This window comes from Myiozetetes cayanensis, unplaced genomic scaffold, assembly GCF_022539395.1.
Source record: "Myiozetetes cayanensis isolate MyiCay16 unplaced genomic scaffold, myiCay2020 scf6-25, whole genome shotgun sequence".
In the NCBI taxonomy this organism is placed as follows: Eukaryota; Metazoa; Chordata; class Aves; order Passeriformes; family Tyrannidae; genus Myiozetetes; species Myiozetetes cayanensis.
In genome coordinates, this window is record NW_026087853.1 from 43,838,778 (window position 1) to 43,861,884 (window position 23,107).

Below are 23,107 nucleotides of genomic sequence, written 5' to 3' on the forward strand. Positions count from 1 at the left end.
GAAAAACATCCAGGGCATTTCAGATGAAGGATATTCCAAATGACTATTTGAACCACATGCAATAGTTGAGAAAAATTAATAAATACTGCCACCATTCAGAAGTCAGACTGGGAGTCTAAGGCAGAATATACTTAATACTCTCCACTGCTTTGCATTTAACACATTCCTAGCTGAACTAAGTATCAGTGCCAAGTGTCTGCTCTCTGGTAAAAGCCTGTTAAGCATAGTATGCTTATTACAACCAGTTTTTACACCTCTTCTATTTCCAGCTGTCACAGACTGCTTCAGAGTTTAAATGTCCTGGATCCTGCCCTCCCAATTAAACACGTGCGTATTTTTTTACTTATTAAACCCACTGCAAAATACAACTGTTAATACAAAAAGCTATGAGTCTAGAGCCACATTTCAAATTCAGAAATGTGACAAATACGCCAGACACCAGCACACTGTCAGCAAGTAACTACTGCATTTTAACTCTTTATAACCAAGACCCTGCAGCAAACTGTTAATAAACATCAAATACACGCAAGAAATGACCACGTGCATTTAAGTAACTCCCTCCAGGTATGAATGACAATGATTAAATACAAAAGTACACATCTACCCTCTCATAATACAACAGAGGCTTATGAACCCAATTGAACCCACAGATTTACATGCTAACAAGAGGGGCTGTTTTTCCTACATAATAAATGTAGCATGAAAATGTAGTATGCCCCAAATGTAAGCCTTATGTGAATAATTTCAAAAACAAACTGCAGACACCTTAAATTTCATTTTTGAAATGGAAGGAAATTGAACATACTGCCTGCATCCATCTAGCCTTTGAAGCACTCTCTGAAAAAGAAGGGTGAACAACCAGACTATTGTTAAAATAGAGGAAAAACCTACCTTCTCTAAAAACTAGATGTAAACTAGACCACAAAAGCACTTGCTTTTTATGAAAAACAGCTTTCTCCTCAAAAAAACCCAAAAAAAGTCTACCAACAAAACCACCACCAACAAAAAACACTCAAACCCACACCAAACAAGCACAAACTTGTCAACAAAAGCCTTCACTTCTCTGCTGCATGTAGACAGCTCCTGTAACTAAATAAATAATTGCTCAAAACCTTCATGCTTTCCTTCCAGAAAGTACTGCAATATTACAATAAATGTAGTACAAAGTGGAAATAGATAAGTCCTTCATCAAGCTCATCCAGTGCAGAAAAGAACTAAAAAAGATGCAAATTAAAATGCAAATGTGTTCTTCTTTAAAAAGGCAATCTAAAATCCAGAACTCCCTGCTCATGTGAGTCCTCTGTTAATTACCATGAGCAGTACAGGTCAACCTTGATACCAACAGACTTCACTTGGGGGACAGAAAGTAATTCACTTTTGAGGATAATTAAGGGGTTTTGTCTCTTTTGCCATGACCAATAGCTGCAGTGTAAAGCAGTACTGTGCAATACATATTATCTCAGCAGGAATGAGATTCAAAACCACCAACTTATTTTAAAAAAGTCACTGAGGGGCCAGTAAGTAGAAGTCATTATCATCCATCCACTGCTTTGCATCAAGAATCTCTGAAGTGAGAAGATGTGCTTTATTTCCCCTGTTATCAACATGTGAGAAGCATCAACTTTCTTAAGTTTAACTTGGAGGAAGCCAGGGCATTTAAAACCCCTCAAGAATGTGCTTTGCTGATCATAGCATTAAGTTATTTCCTTTATAAAACCTTAGAATGCAGAGTATGTTTATATATATATATATACACATATAAATATACATAAACACATATACAGACACACTTAATGAGGTAACAAGACTTGACAGCAAATGACACCAAACATTTCTAAAGGCTACTTAAGCTGAAACTTTCAAAAACTTCAGCCCATTGTCCAAGGACACCACAACATCAAAGGAGAAAACATCCATTTACTCCGGAGAACAGTTAATCCATACAATTAACCCTCTTTCACATCACATCACACTGTAAATGCGAACACATGCTCCATTTCTGCATTGCTCAGAAGATTCTCCAAGATGCTATTCTTGTCTCTAATGAGGTGCAGCACAAACAATTAAAGACTAGCAAAAATAACACACTGAGTTTAGATTTTTTTTATTAAAAAAACCCAAACAAAAAACAAACAACACAAAGAATCATCACATCACAGGCTGTGCAACATGTGAATTGCATGGAAACGTGGCATTATCCTTCCTTCAAAGTTGAATATGTTAGAATCATCAAATACTTGATCTTTCAGTATCACAGTTTTATTGGGTTAGAGAAAAATTGATTTAAATAGTATTTTATCCTATATCATAGACCAGTTTCCCTCCTTCTCTTTTCTGATACACGTATTTATTAATAAAATGTTTGATGGAGGGGGGAGAATGGCAAAGGGGAGGGAAGGGGAGGCAAGAGGGAAGTTAAAAAAAGTAATTGAGCACAGACAAGACATTCCACAATACAAAAGGTAACTAAAGAGGTTACTTTCAGCCCTAGCTTACTACTCAGCCACACATTTTTGTGCTGTCACTGGATGGAGTATGAAGCTGGATGCTGCACCAACTAAAACCACTGGACAAAGCACTCCACTTGAAACACGGTCCCTTCCTAATCTATGCCAGGTGTTGCAAACAAGCTCGGTTTTGTTCACGCTTAATGCAACATCATTAGTCACGAAAAGTTCCCAACAGACTCCAGAATAAAGAAAATTGGTAAATTCACTAAATGGCAAGACGCTGTTGCAACTTCATTTGCAAGATCTGTGCCTAAATATTGCATAAAAAACACCAACAAAAAACCCACAACAACAACAGAAGAAAAACAAACACTTCTCCAGGATTTAGGAAGCAACAAGAGAACCAGTTGTTCAGTTCCATTTAAGTGTCAAATCAGCCTCTGGGGAAGAGTAAAAAAATAACTAAAATCTAAACAATGAACTGCAGATAAACAAAATTAAGGGCTTTTTTTTTAGTGCCAGTTTTACAACTATTTAGAAAAATGTGCTTTGAGGTAGCTAGTAGACAAGTTGCAGGAATTCTTGTTTTTTTAACATGAACTTACAGCTGTCAGAACTAGAAAGTTACATGCCATTTCAGACACTGGGAAGAATTTTGAAACCATTACTGCTTTGCCAGTGCATTGCTGAAGCCAGTGCAACAGGTGGAGTTGAAGCTGGGAGATCTGTAGTATCCAGCAAAGAGTCTGATCATACATTTGGCACATGTTCAGCCAAACGTGGGAGAAAGACAGGCATAGAACGCTATCTGCTGCAGACTGATCTATTTGTTAATGTTTTGGGATCATCCCAGCAAAAATTTTCCTCCTGGGATTAAGCAATATTTATTACAGGACTCTGAATAAATTACCATTCCATGTTTCAAAGTCTTTCGGAATAAAGATAATAAAACACAGTCGCTTTTGGCCAAATACACAACAGTGATCTGACAGCTGACATCATACACATCAGTAACTGCAAAAAAACCCCCAAAACGCTATTTTTTTTTCTTCCAGTCATCTTACTCTCCTGCTGAAGGCCAAAGTTTTGAAATTGAACTTGAATAGCTTAAAAGTTAAATTTTCATTAAAAGAAATGTTGCCAGGCACACTAAGCAAACACTACTTACTCAAATACTCACAGTAATCTGTTCCCAGTGTCCTGCTGAAGTTTAAATAAGAAAATAACCTTGTGAAGTCCATTCCCTTTTATAAACAGCCAACATTAGTTCAGACTTTATAATAACAAACTGGTGCTAAAGTTTCCTTTTGCAGTTTTAAGTGTGTGCACATAATGCCTAAAAATCTCCCACTGTGCTTGACTGCTCTCTTCTTGCATACAAACATTTTAGTTAAAAAAAAAAAGTTATCAAAACTCTAGTTCCTTCAGAAAATTGGGAGGGTTTTGTAGAATTTGGTTTACTGCTTCTGCCTCACAATAAAATGGAAAACAAGTTACACAGGAGAAAGCACTGCATGCAGCTGTATTTCAGAGCACAGCACAGCACAGCAGCTGACAAGTCATATTTTTATCCCTGCAACCTCTTCACAATCTTCTGTTGATGCCCAATCCTCCAGAAGCCATGCAGATGCTTCTCATTAGCACTTGTACATCATCTCTAGATTGCTATGAAGTTTTACTGATCCAAAGATGAGTTCCTGTCAACACAGTGGTTTGCAACAGCAGTGATGGTTCTGTAGCAGGGATGAGACACCTGAACTCATTTTAGTTTCCAACACAGACCAAGGTTTTATTATAAAAATAAAATAAGTAAAAACAAACAAACAAACAAACAAAACCTTCTGCTAGAGTTTCAAACTGAGCATATGAAAGAATGTGTAAAGCAGCTTCCTCACACTTCATGGTCAAGGATCTAAACACCTGGAGAATTTAAAAGTAACTAAAATAGAACAGCAGAATTTACAAGTAAAAGAACAAATTCCTGCCCCATACTGGTACCCTAGTTGAGTGAATCTGTCCTGCACTGCAGCCTCCCAGGCAAACCAATACTTTTCCTGCTGTCTATTCAAAGTCCTCCCACCTACCTCTGTCTCATTACCAATCAAGGGCCAAAAACTTATCTGAAAGACACTCTTGCCATGTGACCTGAAACGTTCTCACAGACTCTTGGAAAACATCCTCCCTCAGCAACCAGTATTTGTGGACAAAAGGGTCCTAACAGGCTATCAACAAGCACTTGCAGAGGTGTCCTATTATAAACAACCACGATAATGAAACAGTTTACATCAGGATGTGACCAGCAGATGCTCAGATGCAGTAATGTGAGCCTGTAACTCACTCTTAATTCCCACAGTGTGAAATGAGTTCCAGCACCAAGACAGAGAAAGGACTATAATAAAGTATTCCAGAACTGATCTTTGTGGGGAAACCATTCCAAAATACAAATACCCCTGGGGAAGTAATTCTGGAATAGCTGTTAGGTTTTGAATTCATATTCTAATTCAAATGAAGCAAGTTTTGTTACCCTACAAAAGCCTTATAAATTGTACAAGGAAGGTGATTCTAACAGACTCCAAGAAAATTCCTCAAATTGAACAGTTAAATACAACTCCTTTAAAAAGAAAACTTTCTTCTATGTCCCTGCAACACTGACTCTACAAAACCCTAGGAGTCAGAAAAGCACAAAAAAAATGACACACCAAAATCTTTACCTATATCTACCAAAACCTTCTAAACATGCATTTTGCAGATATAAGAGCACCACTGTCAAGAAGCAAGGATTGCTTGGAGGACTGAGTCAGCTGTATCGAAAACTTACAGTGCTCCACATCCTCCCTCATTGCACACAGACTTCCTCAGGAAAAAAAAAAATTAAAAAAAAAAAACAGGCGAAAGGCCAATGCTTACAAAGATCCCATAGCCATTGTTCAGAGAAAACAAGTCACTTGCATCATTCCCCACAGGCAGTAAGCTCTGGGCTGGCTCTGTTCTGCCTCTGAGGACCAGCGCCAGATGTGCTCCAACTCCAGATGCCAGGAGTTCCACAACCTGGGGATCAGCAACCAGAGTTATTTTCCATGAACTCTAATTACTGTCGCAGGATGGAGAAGAGCTAAATGTGTCATGGTGATAATACCCAAGGTAAATGAATCCTAGATCACTTAAATCTTTTGCAGCTAACAATGAAGACCTTAATTTGGACCATGCAAAGTGAGAGATAATACCAATAGAGGTCACAAGGGTAAAGTACTTCTATGTGCTCATCTTCTCTCTGTTGTGCAGTAGGTTGAGTATAAACAGCATTCCTCGAAAACTTCACTATGTTGCACCTTCTCCAGTTTGACCAATTCTGTCCTGGGCAGACAATGTCAGTGGAGCTACATGCTAAAGGGACAGCAAGCAGCCTTTCCAAACTGCCAGAAACAGGAGGGTGTTTGGGGGTTGATTTTTTGTTTTGGTTTGTTTAGGGTTTGGTTTTCTGCCTTTCATTCAATGATGCTGCCTCATCATCCTACTTAGGTAAGTAACCCAACAAGTTTCCAAGCGCTCTCTTGACCACTGTTTTTAATTACCCACCTACAGACATTTCAGCCTTTAGCAATCTTGGTTAATCAGACAGTTGAGGGGGGGAGGAACATAACACAAAGCAAGCAGGTAAAAGCTTGGAAAAAAATACACAAGATCCCTGCCTAGAATAGCTTTCAAGAGAAGAAGAAGAAGAAATACTACCAATACAGGAGAGCAATACACGCAGAAATTCTAAAATAATGACTGCAAAAGTGGTTATGCAAGATCAAATATTTTGGTGCGCAAAATGTATCAGGCACAAAATTTTGATTAATAAAATGCATATTGACCTGCCTTCTCATGAATACTTTACCTACCACCCTGTTAGTTTGTGGCTTCAGTTCTCTCTAATGAAACACCAGTTATTGAGAGAGTAATACAATGGAGTCAAACAAAGTAGGTTTACTACTAGATGGTTATTTTAAAATGTACAGGAGAAGATCACTCTGAGGTGCTTCTTGTGTAAAACGCTCCAAGATGCATTCAGAGAGACCATTTATGAATCAGTGTCACCTTTTCTCAGATGAAATGCAGGGAGTTCACAGACTTAAAAGCATATTTCAGTAACAACACCAAAACCAAATCTGGGTATACTGAACTGTAGTCCCATACCTAGTGACTGTGAAACCTTTCTCCTTAAAGCTATGTATTGACATCTGACATCAGGAGTTAAAGCATAAAAAGCATGGTTGTGGTTTTGGTTGTGGGGCTTTTTTTCAGAACAGGAGGTTATTCAATAACACAACCATCAGAGTGAGAGGAAAAAACCAGAGCAGGCGAAACTGGTTAACCAAGTGTGTAAACATGTAAGAATACAGATACATAATGTATACATGCTCACACACATACATGGAAAACTTTACCACCATCACCCCATCCCCCCCAAAATCTTACAGTCTTCCCCATGTACATACTTCACCATAAACTAGCAAGAACCATAAACCTTGTAAGAAATTACTACTGCCTAGGTCAGCACTTCTCTGAACTAGAAGAAAATCTGCCTCTGCTCCAGGAAACTGAGTGGTCTGGTAGCTACACACAAACCATAGAGCTCACTTCAGTTGTCTGCAACTCTTACAGAATACCTGTAAAAAATGGTTTATTTACTGCAAATATCATCCAATGCTGGCTTACATATTTCCTGGTGTGTGTGCATTTCTCCAAATTTTAGCATTACAGAATCACAGACTATGCGGAGTTGGAAGGGACCCACGTGGATCACAGAGACTAAATCATGGTCCTGCACAGGACCCTCCAACAGTCAAACCAGGTGCCTGAGAGTATCACCCAAACACTCCTTGAACTCTGGTAGGCTTGGTCCTGTGTGTTCCAGTGCCCAATCACCCTCTAGGTGATGAACCTTCTTCTAATATCCAATCTAAATCTCCCCTGACACAACTTCAGGTCATTCCCTCAGCTCCTGTCCCTGGTCACCACAGAGATGAGATTAGTGACTGCTCCTCCTCTTGCCCTCTCAAGGAAGTTGTGACTGCAATGAGGTCTCCCCTCAGCCTCCTCTTCTCCAGGCTGAACAGACCAAGTGACCTCAGCTGCTCCTCACACATCTTCCCCTTTAAGGCCCTTCACCATCTTCATTACCCTCCTTTAGACACTCTCTAATAGCTTAATATCTTTCTTATATTGTGGTGCCCAAAATTGCACACAATATTAAAGGTGAGGCTTCACCAGTGCAGAGCAGAGCAGGACAATCCCCTCCCTTGCCTGGCTGGCGATGCTTTGGCTGATTCAACTTGCCATCGACCAGGACCGCCAGGTCCCTTCCAGTTAGTTACAGTGTTCACAGAAACTGGGTTTTGAGCTTCCTTAAGACTTCAGTTACTCAATTCAAAAAGCCTCCAGGAATATTCTCTGACTCTTTAGAACATACACGGTTCCTTCTAGTAGTTGCCTGACATTTGCAACTGAAAAATGCACCTTTTTAATGGCATCATAGAAAACCTTCCCCTCCTGCACTCAGGTTCCAAAAATCACAGCTGACATTGAGTGTCAGAGGGCTTTGTGGCTTAGTGTGGAATGGCTATTGAAGTTAGATCAAATGAGATGCAAATCCAAGTTCATACAGGTTTTAGGGGCAAGGAAAGACTGCAAACAATTCTATTCCAATTTATTGAAGCTTCACTACAATTTTGCCTGCATTAGCCACACCCTACCTAGTAACTCTCACTATGTAGCTTGCTTAAGTAAATCCAGATGTGTAACTCTTTCTACCATTGAACACCTGCAAACTTGAGATTGAGAGTAAGTACGTAAGTCAACTTTATCCAGACATAAAAAACATGCTGCTAAAATCCAGACAGACAAAAATTTCCCCTAACTATGTATTTCTTTTACTCAGCTATTGAAGATGGAGACAATGTACAGATTTTTTTTTTTTTAAATCATCCACAGCTGTGTAGACCTAAGTGGAAAACGCTACCCATGAGCATTTTCATCCTCTTAGCTCTCACATGGGAACATGAATAACTCAGCAGTTTAATTTGCTTTCACATGTTTTGGTGAAGACACATCCAGGTAAGTCAGCAATACAGATTTCTGAGGCTAAAACATTTTCCCTCTGGATAAAAAAATTGCTGTTTAAACACATCATACTTCAAGCTGCCGAATCTCAAGCAGGGGAAGCATTCAGAGAAAAACTTAAAGAAAAACTATTTGTATCATTTATATCATATTTTATGTCAAAATTCATTCCTTCATGGCAGGTAACTCTATTCTGGGCTTTTTCTTGTTCTAGAATCAGAACATTTTCAATGACTGAAATGAAAGCAAAATGTAACAGAGAAAACAGGAAACTTGATGGCCATGAGTAACCTTACTTCGATGGGACAGAATTTATAAGTGACACTTTATTTGAAATAAGTAGTTACACAAAGCCTCCAAAGCTCTTTGAACAATGTGCATGATGTAAGTAGTGACCAATATAAATCTAACACTGGGTAATTTATGATTCAGTGGCCAAAGGTGACACCTTCTATATAACAAAGGATTAGGTTTTTGGTTTTTAAATTCTGCTGCTTTGGGAAGTTCAAGAAACAGCATACTGGCTTTCATTAGTAAGCTACAAGTGCTAAGAATGAACACTAAGTATGTTATATAGACATCCCCTGTAGTTACACAACAGAGAATAAATTTCATAAGCTTTCATTCCTTTTCTTCCTTGAATTATTCACTGTCATCAGGAGAGACAGCTTCTTATCCTAGAGGCAAACTCTTACTTTTTCTCTTCCTCTATAATGAAATATAAAACAGATAAAAAGATAGCTCTATTTCAGAATATATTTTCCTGGCATCACCAAGACACTGGTCTAAGTGACTGAACTTGTATTGTGTTGGTGTGGCAATGTTTTGGCAATCAGGGGGGCTACAGAGGTGATTTCTCTGAGATGATTCTTCCCCTATGTTCTACAGAGCCAATACCAACACTGGTCAAGGCCAAGTCCATCACTGACAGTGGTAGCATCCCAGGGACAACATATTAAAGAAGGAAAAAAAGTTATTGTGTAGAAGCAAATTGGGCCCAAGGAAGAGAGAAGTGAGAATATGTGAGAGAAACAGCCATGTGGACACCAAGGGCAGTGCAGAAGGAAGGGGAGGAGTTGCTCGAGGCACTCAAGCAGAGATTTCCCTGCAGCCTGTTGAGGACACCACACTGGAGCAGGAGGGTGCCCAAAGGAGGTTGTGACCCTGTGGGAAGCCCGTGCCAGAGCAGGCTCCTGGCAGGACCTGTGGACCCATGGAGATAAAAGCCTACACGGAGCAGGTTTGCTGGCAGGACTTGAGAGCCCACAGGATACCCACACTAGAGCAGTCTCTGTTCCTGAAGGACTACACCCTGTGGAAGGGACCCAAACTAGAGCCATTCTTGAAGATCCACAGCCCGTGGGAAGGCCTCACACTGGAGAAGGTCAGGGAGCACATGGGAGAAACACCACAGTGGAACAGAAGAGTGTGAGGAGTCCTCCCTTTGAGGAGGAAGGAGCAGCAGAGACAATGTGTGATGAACTGTCTAAGCCCCCTTTCCATGTCCCCCTGTGCCATTTGAGGGGAGAAGGTAGAGAACTGGGAATAAAGTTAAGCCCAGGAGCAAAGTAGGAGTGAGGGAAACGTATTTTTAAGATTTTTACTTCTCATGATCCTAATCCAATTTGACTGGCAATAAATTCAACTAATTTCCCCAAGTTTGTTTTGCCTGTGACAGTAATTGGTGAGTGATCTCTGCCTGTGCTTATCTCAATCCACAAGGTTTTTGTTGTATTTTCTCTCCCCTATCCAGTTGAGAAAAGGAATGATAGAGCAGCTTTGGTGAGCATGTGGCAACCAGCCAAGGTCAACCAACCACAGAACTAAAAACAGTATTTTGAAGACAGATACACAGCAGCAACATTTCCTAAGTTACTCTAGCCACAGCTTTGTCATTGTCCTTCTAAAGCAATCATACTTTGCCCCAAAAACGTTACTTTTGTATCTGTACAAAACCTTGTAGAAACTATCCCTTACTAATTATTTGGAAGTAATCCACGAACAATAAACATAACAGTAAAGACCTATGGTCTTTCACCTTGCCTCAAATATCAAGTATATTCCACTCCTAAAACTAAAACTAGAGAAATCAGATTAGAAGACTTTCTAAAGTTCAACACACTGAGATTTCAACCCTTGACAGCTTTTTCAGACAAAGTCTGATTACACAGGAATATGCCACAGCTTCTGCAGCACCCTAGAAATGATGGACTGATAGAACATGACATGATAAAGTGCCCAAGAACCTCACAGAGTGCAAGACAGAGTAAAACCTTGTAACAATAAAGTAGCTGGCAGAATACTCACTCAACAACACAAAAAATACCCCTCAATCTTATCTGATAAGACAGATATAAAAAGTATGTTATTTATGAAGTCTGAGAAACAAGAAGAAAAAATCTACACTACAAAGAAACAAAGTTTCAGGTGTCATAAGCCAGAAAGCTCCTGGAGATGTGTCATGGTGGGAAACCTGCAAAACGCTCACCTATACCATGCACAACCCAGCTGTTTACTTCAGGAGCACGTACTAAACAATACCAAGCTACCTTTGATCACTGCCATCATGGAGAGTTCACTATAAAAGCATTTCACCTCTTTAAGCAAGGCCAAAACCAAGTATTTAAGAAAAGAGAATGGCAGAAGCATGTCATAAAGTGCAGCTGCAGGTGAGGACATCCTACATGCCGGCCAGCTCAAAGCAGTAGCTCTCAGAAAATCATTTTGTTTTGGCTGGTCCACAAGATATGTTGTTACTTATTTCCTATATATTGTCACGATGTCACCACATTCTCTGGTGTTTTATTTCACATAAAGACAAGTACACCAAGCAGGTATGGGGATGTATCTCCCTCTCAATTTATAAAAGTATAAAAGGAAGCAATTTCACCTTCTGGATAACCATACTCTACAGAAAAAACACACCAATTTAATTACATTTCTAATCTTCTACAGATTTTTTTTTCCCCCTGTCTTAAGTCCAGCTAGAAGACTTTCATTTTGGAAGAACAGCAAATAATGTGTCCATACAAAATTAATGAAAAATAGTACAAGGACTAGACAAAGCATCCATGAATCTGCAATTTCTGCAGAAGGCATGTAAGTTATTGACAAGGATTTAATTACATTACTGCTGGTAATCTGTGCCTAATTCAAAACCTAGAATATAAAACCTAAAATATATGGCTTAAGCCATTAAGTACATGCAACATTCCATAAAAGTTCTCAAACAACATATCAATAACCGATAGATTACAACAGCACTGTACACTCTCATCATGTCCCCTCAGATCATCCACTCTTTTTCCTTTTGATTTAGTCAAAACCAGCACTGAACAGCAGAAAAGAAAAAGAACATCTGCAAAGTCACATTATAGTAATACTATTTGATTCCCAAACCCAAAAGCTAAATAGTTGCTAAATAGTTCCCTAAGCAGGTGCACTCAATCCACTGCTACTCCTCATCTGTCTAAAGGTTCAGAAACACAAAGCAGGCAACACTTGCTCACCCTCTCTAGTTTTTTTTTTACTCTTAAACATCACAAAAAGAAGAGGTCAAACTTCTGTCCTTACTGACTGCCCCCTCCTACCTTCGATCTAATTCTTGCAGGCTGAGGATCAAGATTCCCCTAGGGCTAATTTATCACCTTTACAATCGTCTAACAAGCCACTTCCAAAAGCCAGTATTAATAAATGTTGAATGAATCACATTTAATGCAACATCACGGTGAAATAAAGTAAATATACAGACAAGGCAATCTAAAGAAAGGGCAACAGAGAACCTCTGGAATCACCATCACAAAATGTTGTCAAATTCTGAATCAAATGAAGAGACGTCAAGATAAGTAACTCAATCATTCATCTCCCTCTCAGACAAAACTCAAGCCAACAAGAGTCCTGTAAGAAGGACAGAACCACTAACCTAAGAGCACTGCACTTTCACAGAACAGCACACATCCTTTAATAAAAATCCATGAGAAAAAAATTAAAATCAAGACCTTTGTGTAACCAAATAAAAACCAGAAATACAATTTCCATCTTTCTACTTTTCATAGTAGAGGGAAGAGTTATACCCTAACACACTTTGAACTTCATTTCTCCAGTTGCATCATCTTTTACCATAGCTCAGGAACCGCACACCAGATTCAACGACCGATGCTCTGGTTACTGTCTACAGTCTCAACTGGAAGACCAGAGTTCAAAAATTCTGCCTGCCACAAAGACAACTTTTGTTACTGTTTAAAGTAAGTGAGCTTTAACTGGGGAAGCTCGATTCTCTTATGTATAAAAGATAAATAATACATGCTATCCTAACAGAATATTCAGAAATAGCTAAAATTCGTCCAGCACTTCAGAAAGCCAAAAGTGCCAAGCATTATTCAACAACTATTATATTATTAAGCAGGAACATTTTTAAATACATATGCCAACATTTAAGCTTTTCAGACCATTGACAGTCACACCAGGAACTTACTATTGCATCTGCTGTCAGTGGTGTTTATTGCAGTAGCAATAAACCTTCATACTGTGAAATGAAGACAATTCTGTAGCTGATTCACAGTCGAGAAATTCCTTCTCGCAGTAGGCTGTTCCATTAAGTTAATCTAACACACCACACATACAAATTATTTATTGGTTTAAAAGCAGTTTCAATTGCTTTAATGCTTTTATCATCCACAGCAAACACACCAATTTAAATCAAGCCTGTGTCAATTTACTGGCATCCTTGCAAAAGTTGTCCACGCATTTAACATCAATACAAAATGACACCTTACATCTGCCTATGCTGGCAGGCAAAATGTGAGTCAAGCAAGAATAAGGGAAAGAACAGTTAAATTAAAAATCTTGTTTATTAAATGGATTGTTAACACCCTTACCAGTCCACCACCCATTCCTTACACTCTTTGGAGCTTCTCAGTAGAATTGTGCGGCTTAACAGATATTTTCAATCTTTAGTAAACAGAAACCACAAAGACAAGACACTGGTGAGTTCCACATTCTGATTTTTTTAAGAGAGAAGAAACCAGAAAAATTATTGGCCCATAAACTCTTAAGAAACAACTGTACTGAACAATACTTTGTGGGACATAGTTCCCATTTTCTTTCCTCCTCTCACCACAACTGTTTCATCACACAAAATCTCAAGAATTGCTAAAAATGTCTTTTGACTCCATCATGATTTTTTCCATAGCCTAACTAAACAGGGGTAGGACTCTCCAGAGGTGCTTTTTCCAGTTCAGAAGCTCCAGCTGTGAGCTGTCAGGAGATGGCACATCTTTGCCTTCTTCAGAAAGTTCCAAGTGTCCAGACAGCACATGGGTTTGGCTAGCCAGCACCCCTAACCAAAATCTTAATTATTTGCTCCTGCCCTATGTGAACTTGAAGTTGCTGGACACATCCTGTTGCAAAGTAGAATAGTGAAAAAGAAAATAATCCATATGTCTCAAAAATCTCTAAACAAAATGCTCTTCTCTACTATGCATAGAGGAGCTGCATCGCTCCTCGCCTGTGCCACAAACTGGGGGGATACTTATTCTATTCTTGGGGCTTGGGTTGGTACCTATTTGAGTTCTTCACAAACATCTTGAGCAGAAAATAACATCTATTTCCTTCGAGTGTTCTCAGTGCTGCGCTTTTTTTCAGCCATATAAACTCCCAAGAGAAATCCCAAACTTACAACTGCCAAACATTTTGAATGTTTAATAGTTTGGGTTAAACACATAGGGAAAGAAATAAGCGAATTTGTTAGAAAGAAGCTGCTGTACGTAACTTTATTTCTCTTCATTCTAACAAGGAATTTAAACATTGTTCTCAGTCTCAAGACACGCTGCTTTCGTACAATAAGTATGTTCACAAGAAATACTGATTTAACAGGACACTACACCTCATCACTATAGCTGTTTCTGAGCACCACCAATAGTGAAATTTATTTCTAATTTAACAAAAAGAAACAACTGCTTTTAACTGTACACTACTGGCTAATTTTTAACTAGAAGCAAAGTTACATTGTACAGTCTTTTATAATAGTCACGTGGGTCTATACTCTAGGAGACGTTTTGTAACCTTTATTTGTTGTTATGCTGCCAAACCTTACCCAAACACTAAAGGATAACAAGTTCCCAGAAACAATCTCTGCGTTTGCTAAAAAGTTACCTTGGCTTGCATTATTCAAGAAACATGCAGGACTCAGAAAATTTACAGCTGGAACAAATCCCATGGTCTATTTTACTAACAACTACATTATACACAAGTAAAACATAAATTCTTAAGTTAAAGCAGTAAGAGACAATGGTGAAATTTATACTGGGATATCAATGAAATACATTCACGTTCTTCTAAAGCATTGACTTTGTATGTCATGCTGATCTATGTATTTCAGACACATCGATAGTATGAGTGATTTTACAGCACCTCTGGAGGCTTGAAAGTTAATTTAAATTTAAAATAATTTAATTCAAAATGAAATAATAACAAATGAATTCCCTATAAGATAGTTAAAGCCATTTAACTTTGAAGAGAAGATTCTGTGCTTTGAAAGTATCAACTTAAACTTCAGAGCCAGTCTTAACTTTCAGTATTTGCTCACTATTTCAAGAGGATTTATGACTATGATTTGTGACAGGCCCTCACATCATGCTAGTAGTAGTTACTAGGAAAACAGGCCCCTAAATCAATGACAGACTGACTGAAATGGCAATGAAATGCAGTTGAGGACTCCTATATAGCACATTTACCTGTCATAAAATTAGTAAGTGATCTTTACTGCTACATTCTACATTTAAACATAGTGATATATTTCACTACCTTTAGGTCATCTCAGGAAAAACGATATGGATTAAAAGTCATTTTAAGATTGTGCTCAAATGCATTTTTTTATTTCATGCTGCACCCCGAGTTTCAAGCATTTGTAACCATCCTGTTAACTTCTCTGTTTACTCTTCTGGATCTTGTGTTTCTTGGTATCAGGCAAATAGCAGTTCCATTAAAGAAAATTAAGATACAATCTCATGATTTTGGGAAACATTCTAGTGCAGGACAAGTCACAGCTAATTATGCACTTGTGAGTTTAAGTAAAAATAATTCTTGTTTAAGACTGTTCTTAAACAAGAACTATCTCAACTTAAAGGTTTTAAGAGCCCCACATAAAATACCTGCTCTGCAATATTAAGCATTCAGAACTTGAAGTATTTTCAGACAAAAGCATAAAATACTTTGAATGGGCAAGAGATTCCACCCTTCAAGGAAGCACCAATTGTAATGATCATTTTGCCTTATCACAGTGAAATGAGAGTCAAGTATAACCCATATCTGTAACAGGTTTATCATTATTTCAAGCCACATAAATAAAGCCACCCCTGACACCACCACGTACAGAGCGAGAACTTAGCTCTACAGCAAAATTATTTCACAGCCAAAGTATTCAAGATCTATTAAAACACATGAAACTTCACAGAAGCTTTAATACTGCAGAAGCTCCATCAAATACCCAAAGTGCAGAGATGTATTTACATATTTGTAAGATAAGCACATCAAAATACTTTTAATAGGTAAAATTCAGGCATCTCCTTACAGAGTGGGGCTTCTCAAAAATGGAACTAAACCCATGGAGAGCCTCTCACAGTACATCCATACTCCTTCTAAAAGGACAGATGAGCTGTCCTTAAAAGTACTGTACAGATCAATGCGACAAAAGAATCACATACTTTCGTACTAAGTAGGCAGAACAAAGGCAATGTCATTAAGATTTATAACCAAGACTCTTTAGCTAATTATTAGAAATGGAACATTTGCAGAAGAGTTCTTCCGTGCACGTTAAGGAATTAAGGATTGTTCACGATGAACATACTCTACATTAAAAGAATCAGTGTCTCTAAAAGGAGGTGAATGAAAACCAAACTCCAAGTTACAACTTATTCCTTAATTTTATCGAGAACTCATTTTCCTAAGTTATCCCTTTTTTAAAATATCTCTTTCTATTAGAGTCCGTTAAGTAAATCTCAGAAAATCCTGAACACTATCAGCCTTCATTTAAGAGTGCTAGAAGTTGATTTTTTTCCCCCTAAAGCTACACTAGCTTCATTCAGTTGAGCAGGAACATGAACACCTTTACACAAACATAAGTGTTCAGAAAGGCACAAGCCGCACTTCAGGCTTTCTGAAACATTTTTAAAAGACTGTGGTAATGTGCATGGAGAAGGTGCATCCTAAGATATGAAGGGCATCTTTTTCATATAATCCAGACGGATAAGCAATACAATAATACACACCCATATAAGAGCTCCAACTAAAAATATAGAATGATGATGCCAGCAGAAAATGGTCCGTTCTCTTGCTCTAAATGACAGTTCTAATAATTACAGGAGGTTTGAAAAGGTGGGTGGCCTAATAAAAAGAGGCCCTGAGGTGATGTTCTGACAGCCTTGGCCACACTGCCGAGTTTTCTAAACTACCTAGGAAATCGCAACAACTAGGTTTCAGCTTGCTGAAGCACCGGGGTGATGTATGCAGGAAGACCAGATGCAGCAGCAAAAAACCAGAAGTCTTACACATGCAGCTCGAAACTCCCCGTCCTGGGAGAGACAAAGTTGGACCGGAGCAGCATTCAGGAAAAACGGAGGAGAACGGACCCTGGTCCGCTCCCCACGGACGCTGCAGGCAGAGCACCGCCTCCGTTTATTTGTGATTTAAAAGGATTAGCACACTCACTTAAAGACAGTACTGCAAGGCAAAGCAAAGGGCAGGCTCCGTGCCCGGGACGGGGCGCGGGCTGCCGAGGGGCCCAGCGCTCGGCCGGTCCGGGGCAGGAGCTCCAGCTCCGGCAGTGCCCGCGGGGCTGGACCCGGGCCGGGCACCCGCAGCCGGGCCGGGATGGACCCGACCCCCGCCCACCGCCTCCAGCCGGGCCGGCCGGTTCCTCCCGCTGCAGCGCCACCCCCCGTCACCCGCCTGGAGCCTGAGAACGGAGCTGGGGCGGGAGGGGGACACGCAGGACACACGCACCGAACTCGCCTTCCCCCCACCCCCTCCCCAGCCCTGCCAAGAGTTTGAGCGACACCCGACACCGACCCCTCCAAACTCCAGAAAAATCCCTGCCCGGGACCGCGGAAGGACGGGAGTGGGGGCGGGGGGGCTGGGGGGCGACTTTTGTCTCTCTTTTTGCAACTGTACGCGTTTACCTGAGCCACCCCGGGGGAGACCGCTCCACCCCCCCCCAGCGGGATACGTCCCGAGGGAAGGGGGAGGAGAGGCCTCCTCTTCCTGCGCCCCCTTTTTGCAGAAAAGAGGGGCGAGGAGGAATAGTTCGGGAGTGGAGGGGTAAGCGACGCACCCAGCCTCCCGTCCTCCTCCCGCCCCGTCTCGTCCATGTGCGCGTCCTCTCCGCCCGCGGGAGCCTGGCCCCGCTCCCGCCCCTCCCGGCGGAGCGCGGGGGAAAGTTTGCCCAAGTCCGACAACAAAAGGGACAGCGGCGCTCGCCTCCCCGCCGGCCCGGGCCCCGCGACGCCCCGGCGAGCTTACCCCCGGCCGGGCCCGGCTCGCAGCGCAGCACGGAGGCGGCCAGGAGCCGCAGCAGCAGCAGCAGCGGGAGCGGCGGGGCCGCCGCCTCCATGTTGTGCCGCCGCAGCAGCGCCGGAGCCCTCGGAGCTGCTCAGGCAGGATCCATGCTCGGGGCGCTGCGCTCGGCGAGGAGGGAGGCGGGGAAGGGGGGAGGCGCTGGAGCCGACCCGACCCTCCTCCTCCTCCACCTCCTCCTCCTCCTGCCGCCGCCGCCAGGGAGGGGGCTGGGATGTAGGATCGCAGCTCGCACCGCATCCCGGGAGCAGGCGGGGGCGCACCGTCCCGGAGCGGCGTGTCCCGCGCGGGTACACCTGGCCGCGGGGGAAGGAGCTGGGATTGCGGGGGGTTCTTCTTTATTTTCATCTTTTTAAATCTCGTTCATTCTGGAGCAATTACTCCAAAACCAGAGGGGAAGGTTGGAGAAGAGAGCTCGCTGCGTTTCTGTCGTGGATTTAGAAGTTAAGAGCGGGGACGCCCGCCCTTTTTCTGTCTCCAGGAAAAGAGGTGGTTGTTTTCTTCCCAAATGGAGGTTCCCTTTTGCCTTTCTCCTCCCACCAAAACAAATGCTTTATAAAGTCACTCCTATGCGAAACATTAGTTTTCAAATAAAACTGCATTCAACAATAATCTTTTGTTGCCTTCTTCCCCCCGCCCTGGTAAACATGCCACCTGCTCCTATAAACACATTACCACTACGAAAGAGGCATAAACTCTGCCCTGCACCTTTCACGGGCCAGATAGTGCCCCCGCCTCCCTCGCAGGGATATAAACAAACAAACACGGTAAGTCAAGAATTTTCATTTCAGTCTCCATTTCCCCTTGTTCTGGCACGAATTTTACAATTAAAAAAAAAAAAAAAAAGATGCTAGATGGCCTTTTATAGAGATGGAATCCACAGAGGTCTGCCTGGCATCCCCTTAAACCATTCTTGTAAGTCTCAAGCAAGTACTTAACAAATGGATGTTACATTTAATACTTTCATTTCATTTCAGAGGTGAATGAATTCCAGAGTTCACAGTTGCCATATACTAATTTATTTACCTTGCTGTGGCTGCTACAACAGCAGCTGAGATTTTTTTTTTCTTGGTGTCTCATGGATCCCTGCCCAGGTCAAATACCAGGATCAAATATTCAAGAATTGTTTTAAGTCCTGTTGGTTACTCCATTGCAGGTGTCCCTGCAAGGGGAAAAGGTCTAAAAGACAAAACAAACCAAAGCACTAAAGTCAGTGGTATTCAACTTGGAAAAGAAGGCAGTTTAAAAAATCAAGGAGTTACGAAAGGCTCATAGTGCTGACCTTAAGGATGACCTGCAAAGGGAAAAAAAAGTTTTCTTCTGTATCTTGCTGCTGCTTTAACATATAAAGAACATGTATTTTAAGGGGGCTCATTTTAGGTGGCATTTAAAACCTAGAAAAATCTCAACTATCTTCAAGATGGGAAAAGCAGATGTTGGTCTTTTGTCATAGGTTTGTACTGAACTGCAGCCCAAATCTAGGCTGCTGTAAATCATCAATAGCAAAACTTTGTGTGAACACCAACTGAATAAGTGTTTTGGTTTGGATCTGCTTTAAAAAACTGACCAACACCAGACAAATAACTGGAAAAAAAGATTTCTTTGTTGAAGACAGTGAAGGGATTTTTTTGATGGGTCCAACCTCCTGCATCCTGGAAATTACTGAGTAGTCCTGGCATCACAGTAACTGGGGTTAATTAAAGTCAGAGGCAGAAAAAGGGCACATTAAACGGTTGCACTTGCAGCAGGCCCTGGGAACTGTGGTTGTGTATCCCATCCTAAACCACCATCAGATCAGGCTCATACACAAAACTGGTTTGTGTGTCAATTTCCTTCCCTGGAAAGGGATCCCCCTGGGCAGGGATCAGGGATCAGGATCAGGGATCAGCTTCATGCTACCTGGGCCATTGGGTTCCCTGTCTTTCCTCCCTTGTGCCCCTCCAACAGGATCAGGGATCAGTTGCTGAGATGATTCCTGTATATTTCCAGTGTCAGCGCCAAGCCGTGTGGGGTGGGTGAGCCTGCCCATGAGGCTGGAGTAGGGGAGGAGCAACTTCTCTTTTGGCCAGAAGCTGCTCCCAGCACTTGGTATCCTGTGTCCCAACATACCGTACTAGGATGCAATAGGGCTGATGCTATCCCTGCTCCATCCAAGCCTTGTTTGCTTATCTCCCTATCTGACCCTGTCAAACTGCATGGGCAATTTAGGATTGGCAGCATTTTATACCAAAACGGAGAGAGAGCAATATGTGAGCAATTAGCAGATTGGGTAATAGACTGACTCATATCTAAAACAAAATGTGAAGAGAGATCAGGCCATGGAGGCAGGCAGCTAGGGAAGAGAGTCTTACCAGAACATGTCTTTGGGGCTTTGACCATAAGCACCTCTGCTAAAAAAAGAAAAAAGAAAAAAAATATTAAAGACCTTCATCTAAAGTGACAACAAAACTGGTGGCATCCAGAGACACAGTATTTCTCCAGAAGATGCCACTTTAAACTCAGTTAATATGTGGCAGGGAAATTTGGAGGAAATTAGAGTTGTGCAACTCTGAAGTCTTGTGCATGTGCTGAGAAAGCTGCCTTCCACCTGTTTTCCAGCCCTGGAAAAATTCCTCCAGCAAAACCAGGTGAAGCAAAGTTATGATATTCCTGAAATATCTGATATATACATTTCTGCACGAAAGTAAAAACCAGTTTAAAGGAAAACAAACAAAAAACCAAAACAAAACCAAAACAAGCAAACAAATGAAAAAAACCATCAGGGTACCAAAAGCATGGTTCTATTCTTCATCTTACTGAAGAAAGAGGGATCTCTTTACATACTGTTGTATCTCACAGTGCCCAAGTAAAACAGCAAAAATAAAACCAATACCCCAATTCATCTAATATTTCTTGTGTAACCCTGGGCAAGGCACAGTCTAGAATTTCCTCATTTTCTCCTACAATGAAAGAAGCAGAGGGAATAATTTCCCTAACTTTCATAATTTCTGTGTATAGTGTGACGGAAACTGCAGCAAATTTGGAGCCTTACTGTGGGAAGCAGGAAAGGGGGAAATCCAAACTGGGAGCCCAGCCCTCCCCTGTCAATGGGTAAGCAAGTCAGTTCTTGCATTCTGCCTTTGCCATCCCTGATGCAGAAAGGAGGGACTTGCAAAGATACAGGAGAGAAAACAGAGATCCTGGCTGTATCTGAGCACCTAGAGATGTCCTCCAGGATAATTTAACCATCCCACAAGAGCTGGGAAACTTGGTTTAACTGAAATGTTTTCTGCAAGTTTACTCCTCCTGGATTTCTCCTTCCTACCCCAGTTTACAGTATTCTTCTCTCTCAGCTGCCAGAGCTGTCTGATCTCCTGCAGAGCTAACATTTAATGACAACTGCAGAAGCCCCTAAAGTGAATTTACTGTTTTACAACTGACACTCATGTTTGTTTCACGATGAATATCAGTACCAAGACGCACATCTTTATTTCTCTGGGGCAGCACAGTTTAGTCAAGATGAAGTCACTAGATCTGGATAGGCTGAGGCTCTCTGGTGTTTTGTAAAGGAGAGGCAAAGTAGTCAGTGAGAAACAAAGACATCATGAAAACATTTTCCTTCTCTACTGCTAAGGCTATATCACAAAATAATTTTCCTTTACCTATGTCTCAAATATATTTCTTCATCCTTATTCTGCCAGCTTTCAGATAGAAAGCAGTCTCAGTTTACTTATATGTAGGGACCCCTATTCTTTATCACCCTGTACTACAAGAGGAAATATTTACAGGTAACCTAGAATGAGTCAGAAATTACAGAAGAAAGTAGTATTTGCATACAGGTTCCCTCATTTCCTCAATAAAATAGACACACTAAGAAAAACATATATACACACCAGCCATAGTTAAGATTACTCCTCCTGAGGAGAAATCTGAAGTAGTCTAGGTAAGAGATGGGCTTGGTCAAGGACTCACCAGGACAAGCTTGAGAAAACCTGGGTTTAATCTCCAGTTCTACCCATCACAGACTCTACAGAAACCACTTGGTTTCTCCTCCAGCATCAGGTGCTCACATTTGTCCTGTTCAGGGGGTATTTTTAGTCTTCCTTCATCTGTCTTGCCCATTCAGAACATCCTTCTGAGCACAAGCTAGCCCAACAGTGGCCTGAGGCTGCATGGGGCATTTAGATGTTGCTTTGAAAAGGGTGATTTCCTAGGTACCAAATAATACTTAATGTTTAAAACTAAATCACTGTACTGCCGCTCATCAAGCTGCCTGGAATGGTAGAAAAGTGTTACCATCACCACCTTCTTATCCATAAAGAAGATGATAGTAAGAAAAATAATACCTTTGCCTGTATCATGCAGTTTCCCTGGCATTGCACAAAGATAACACCCTAATTTGCTGAAAACAATTATTCCTTAAAATGTCTCAGCAACCCAACTTTGTCTCTGTGGCAGTTTTCTTCTCCTTCCTTCTCCTGCTTCCTCAGATCAACTCTAACATGAATTGAACAATTAAACCAGCACAATCTGCCATGCAGACACCAAAAGGGGCAACTTTTTCAGTTTAGATTAAAATTGGTGATCTTTCAGCCCACAGATTGTAAGGTACTTTTAAGACAGTCCTAAAAGAAACGATGAAAAGGAAGCCAAATTTTGGTGTATTTAAATTTTCTATACAGAACTCTTTATGCTTATTGGGAGGCTTTAAGGATTGAGAAAGCTTAAAAATCTTAGGATGCTCAGTGAAAAGTATCAAAGAAAGCAATACCCATCTCTCCATCTGCCAACAGGTTCTGCTCCACCAGGGACAAATAGGGCACACATGCCAGTAACTCAAATACAGGGCAATCTGGAGACATTGCAAGTCAAGGGATCAGAGTGCTACAGGACAGAGATTTCCTGGAAGAAATGAGTTTAAGGAGAGAGATGGCTCACAAGAGGAGAACTAATATTTAAAAAAGTATGACAAATGTCCCACTGCTATCATTTGAAACAATGTT

General features: G+C 41.0%; 1 protein-coding gene across 2 annotated transcripts in view; it reads right to left on the minus strand.

Annotated features, from left to right (window-relative positions):
* Positions 1-18,258, minus strand: part of LRP5 (LDL receptor related protein 5) — a 134,986-nt gene extending 116,728 nt beyond the window's left edge. The window contains exon 1 of one of the 2 annotated variants that reach the window (XM_050335104.1): positions 18,072-18,258. In XM_050335104.1, the coding sequence (XP_050191061.1) occupies positions 18,072-18,162 (91 nt within the window). In that variant the 5' untranslated portion in view covers positions 18,163-18,258. The remainder of the gene's footprint in view (positions 1-18,071) is intronic. The other variant, XM_050335105.1, reaches the window with a different exon arrangement.
* Positions 18,259-23,107: the final 4,849 nt, after the last annotated feature.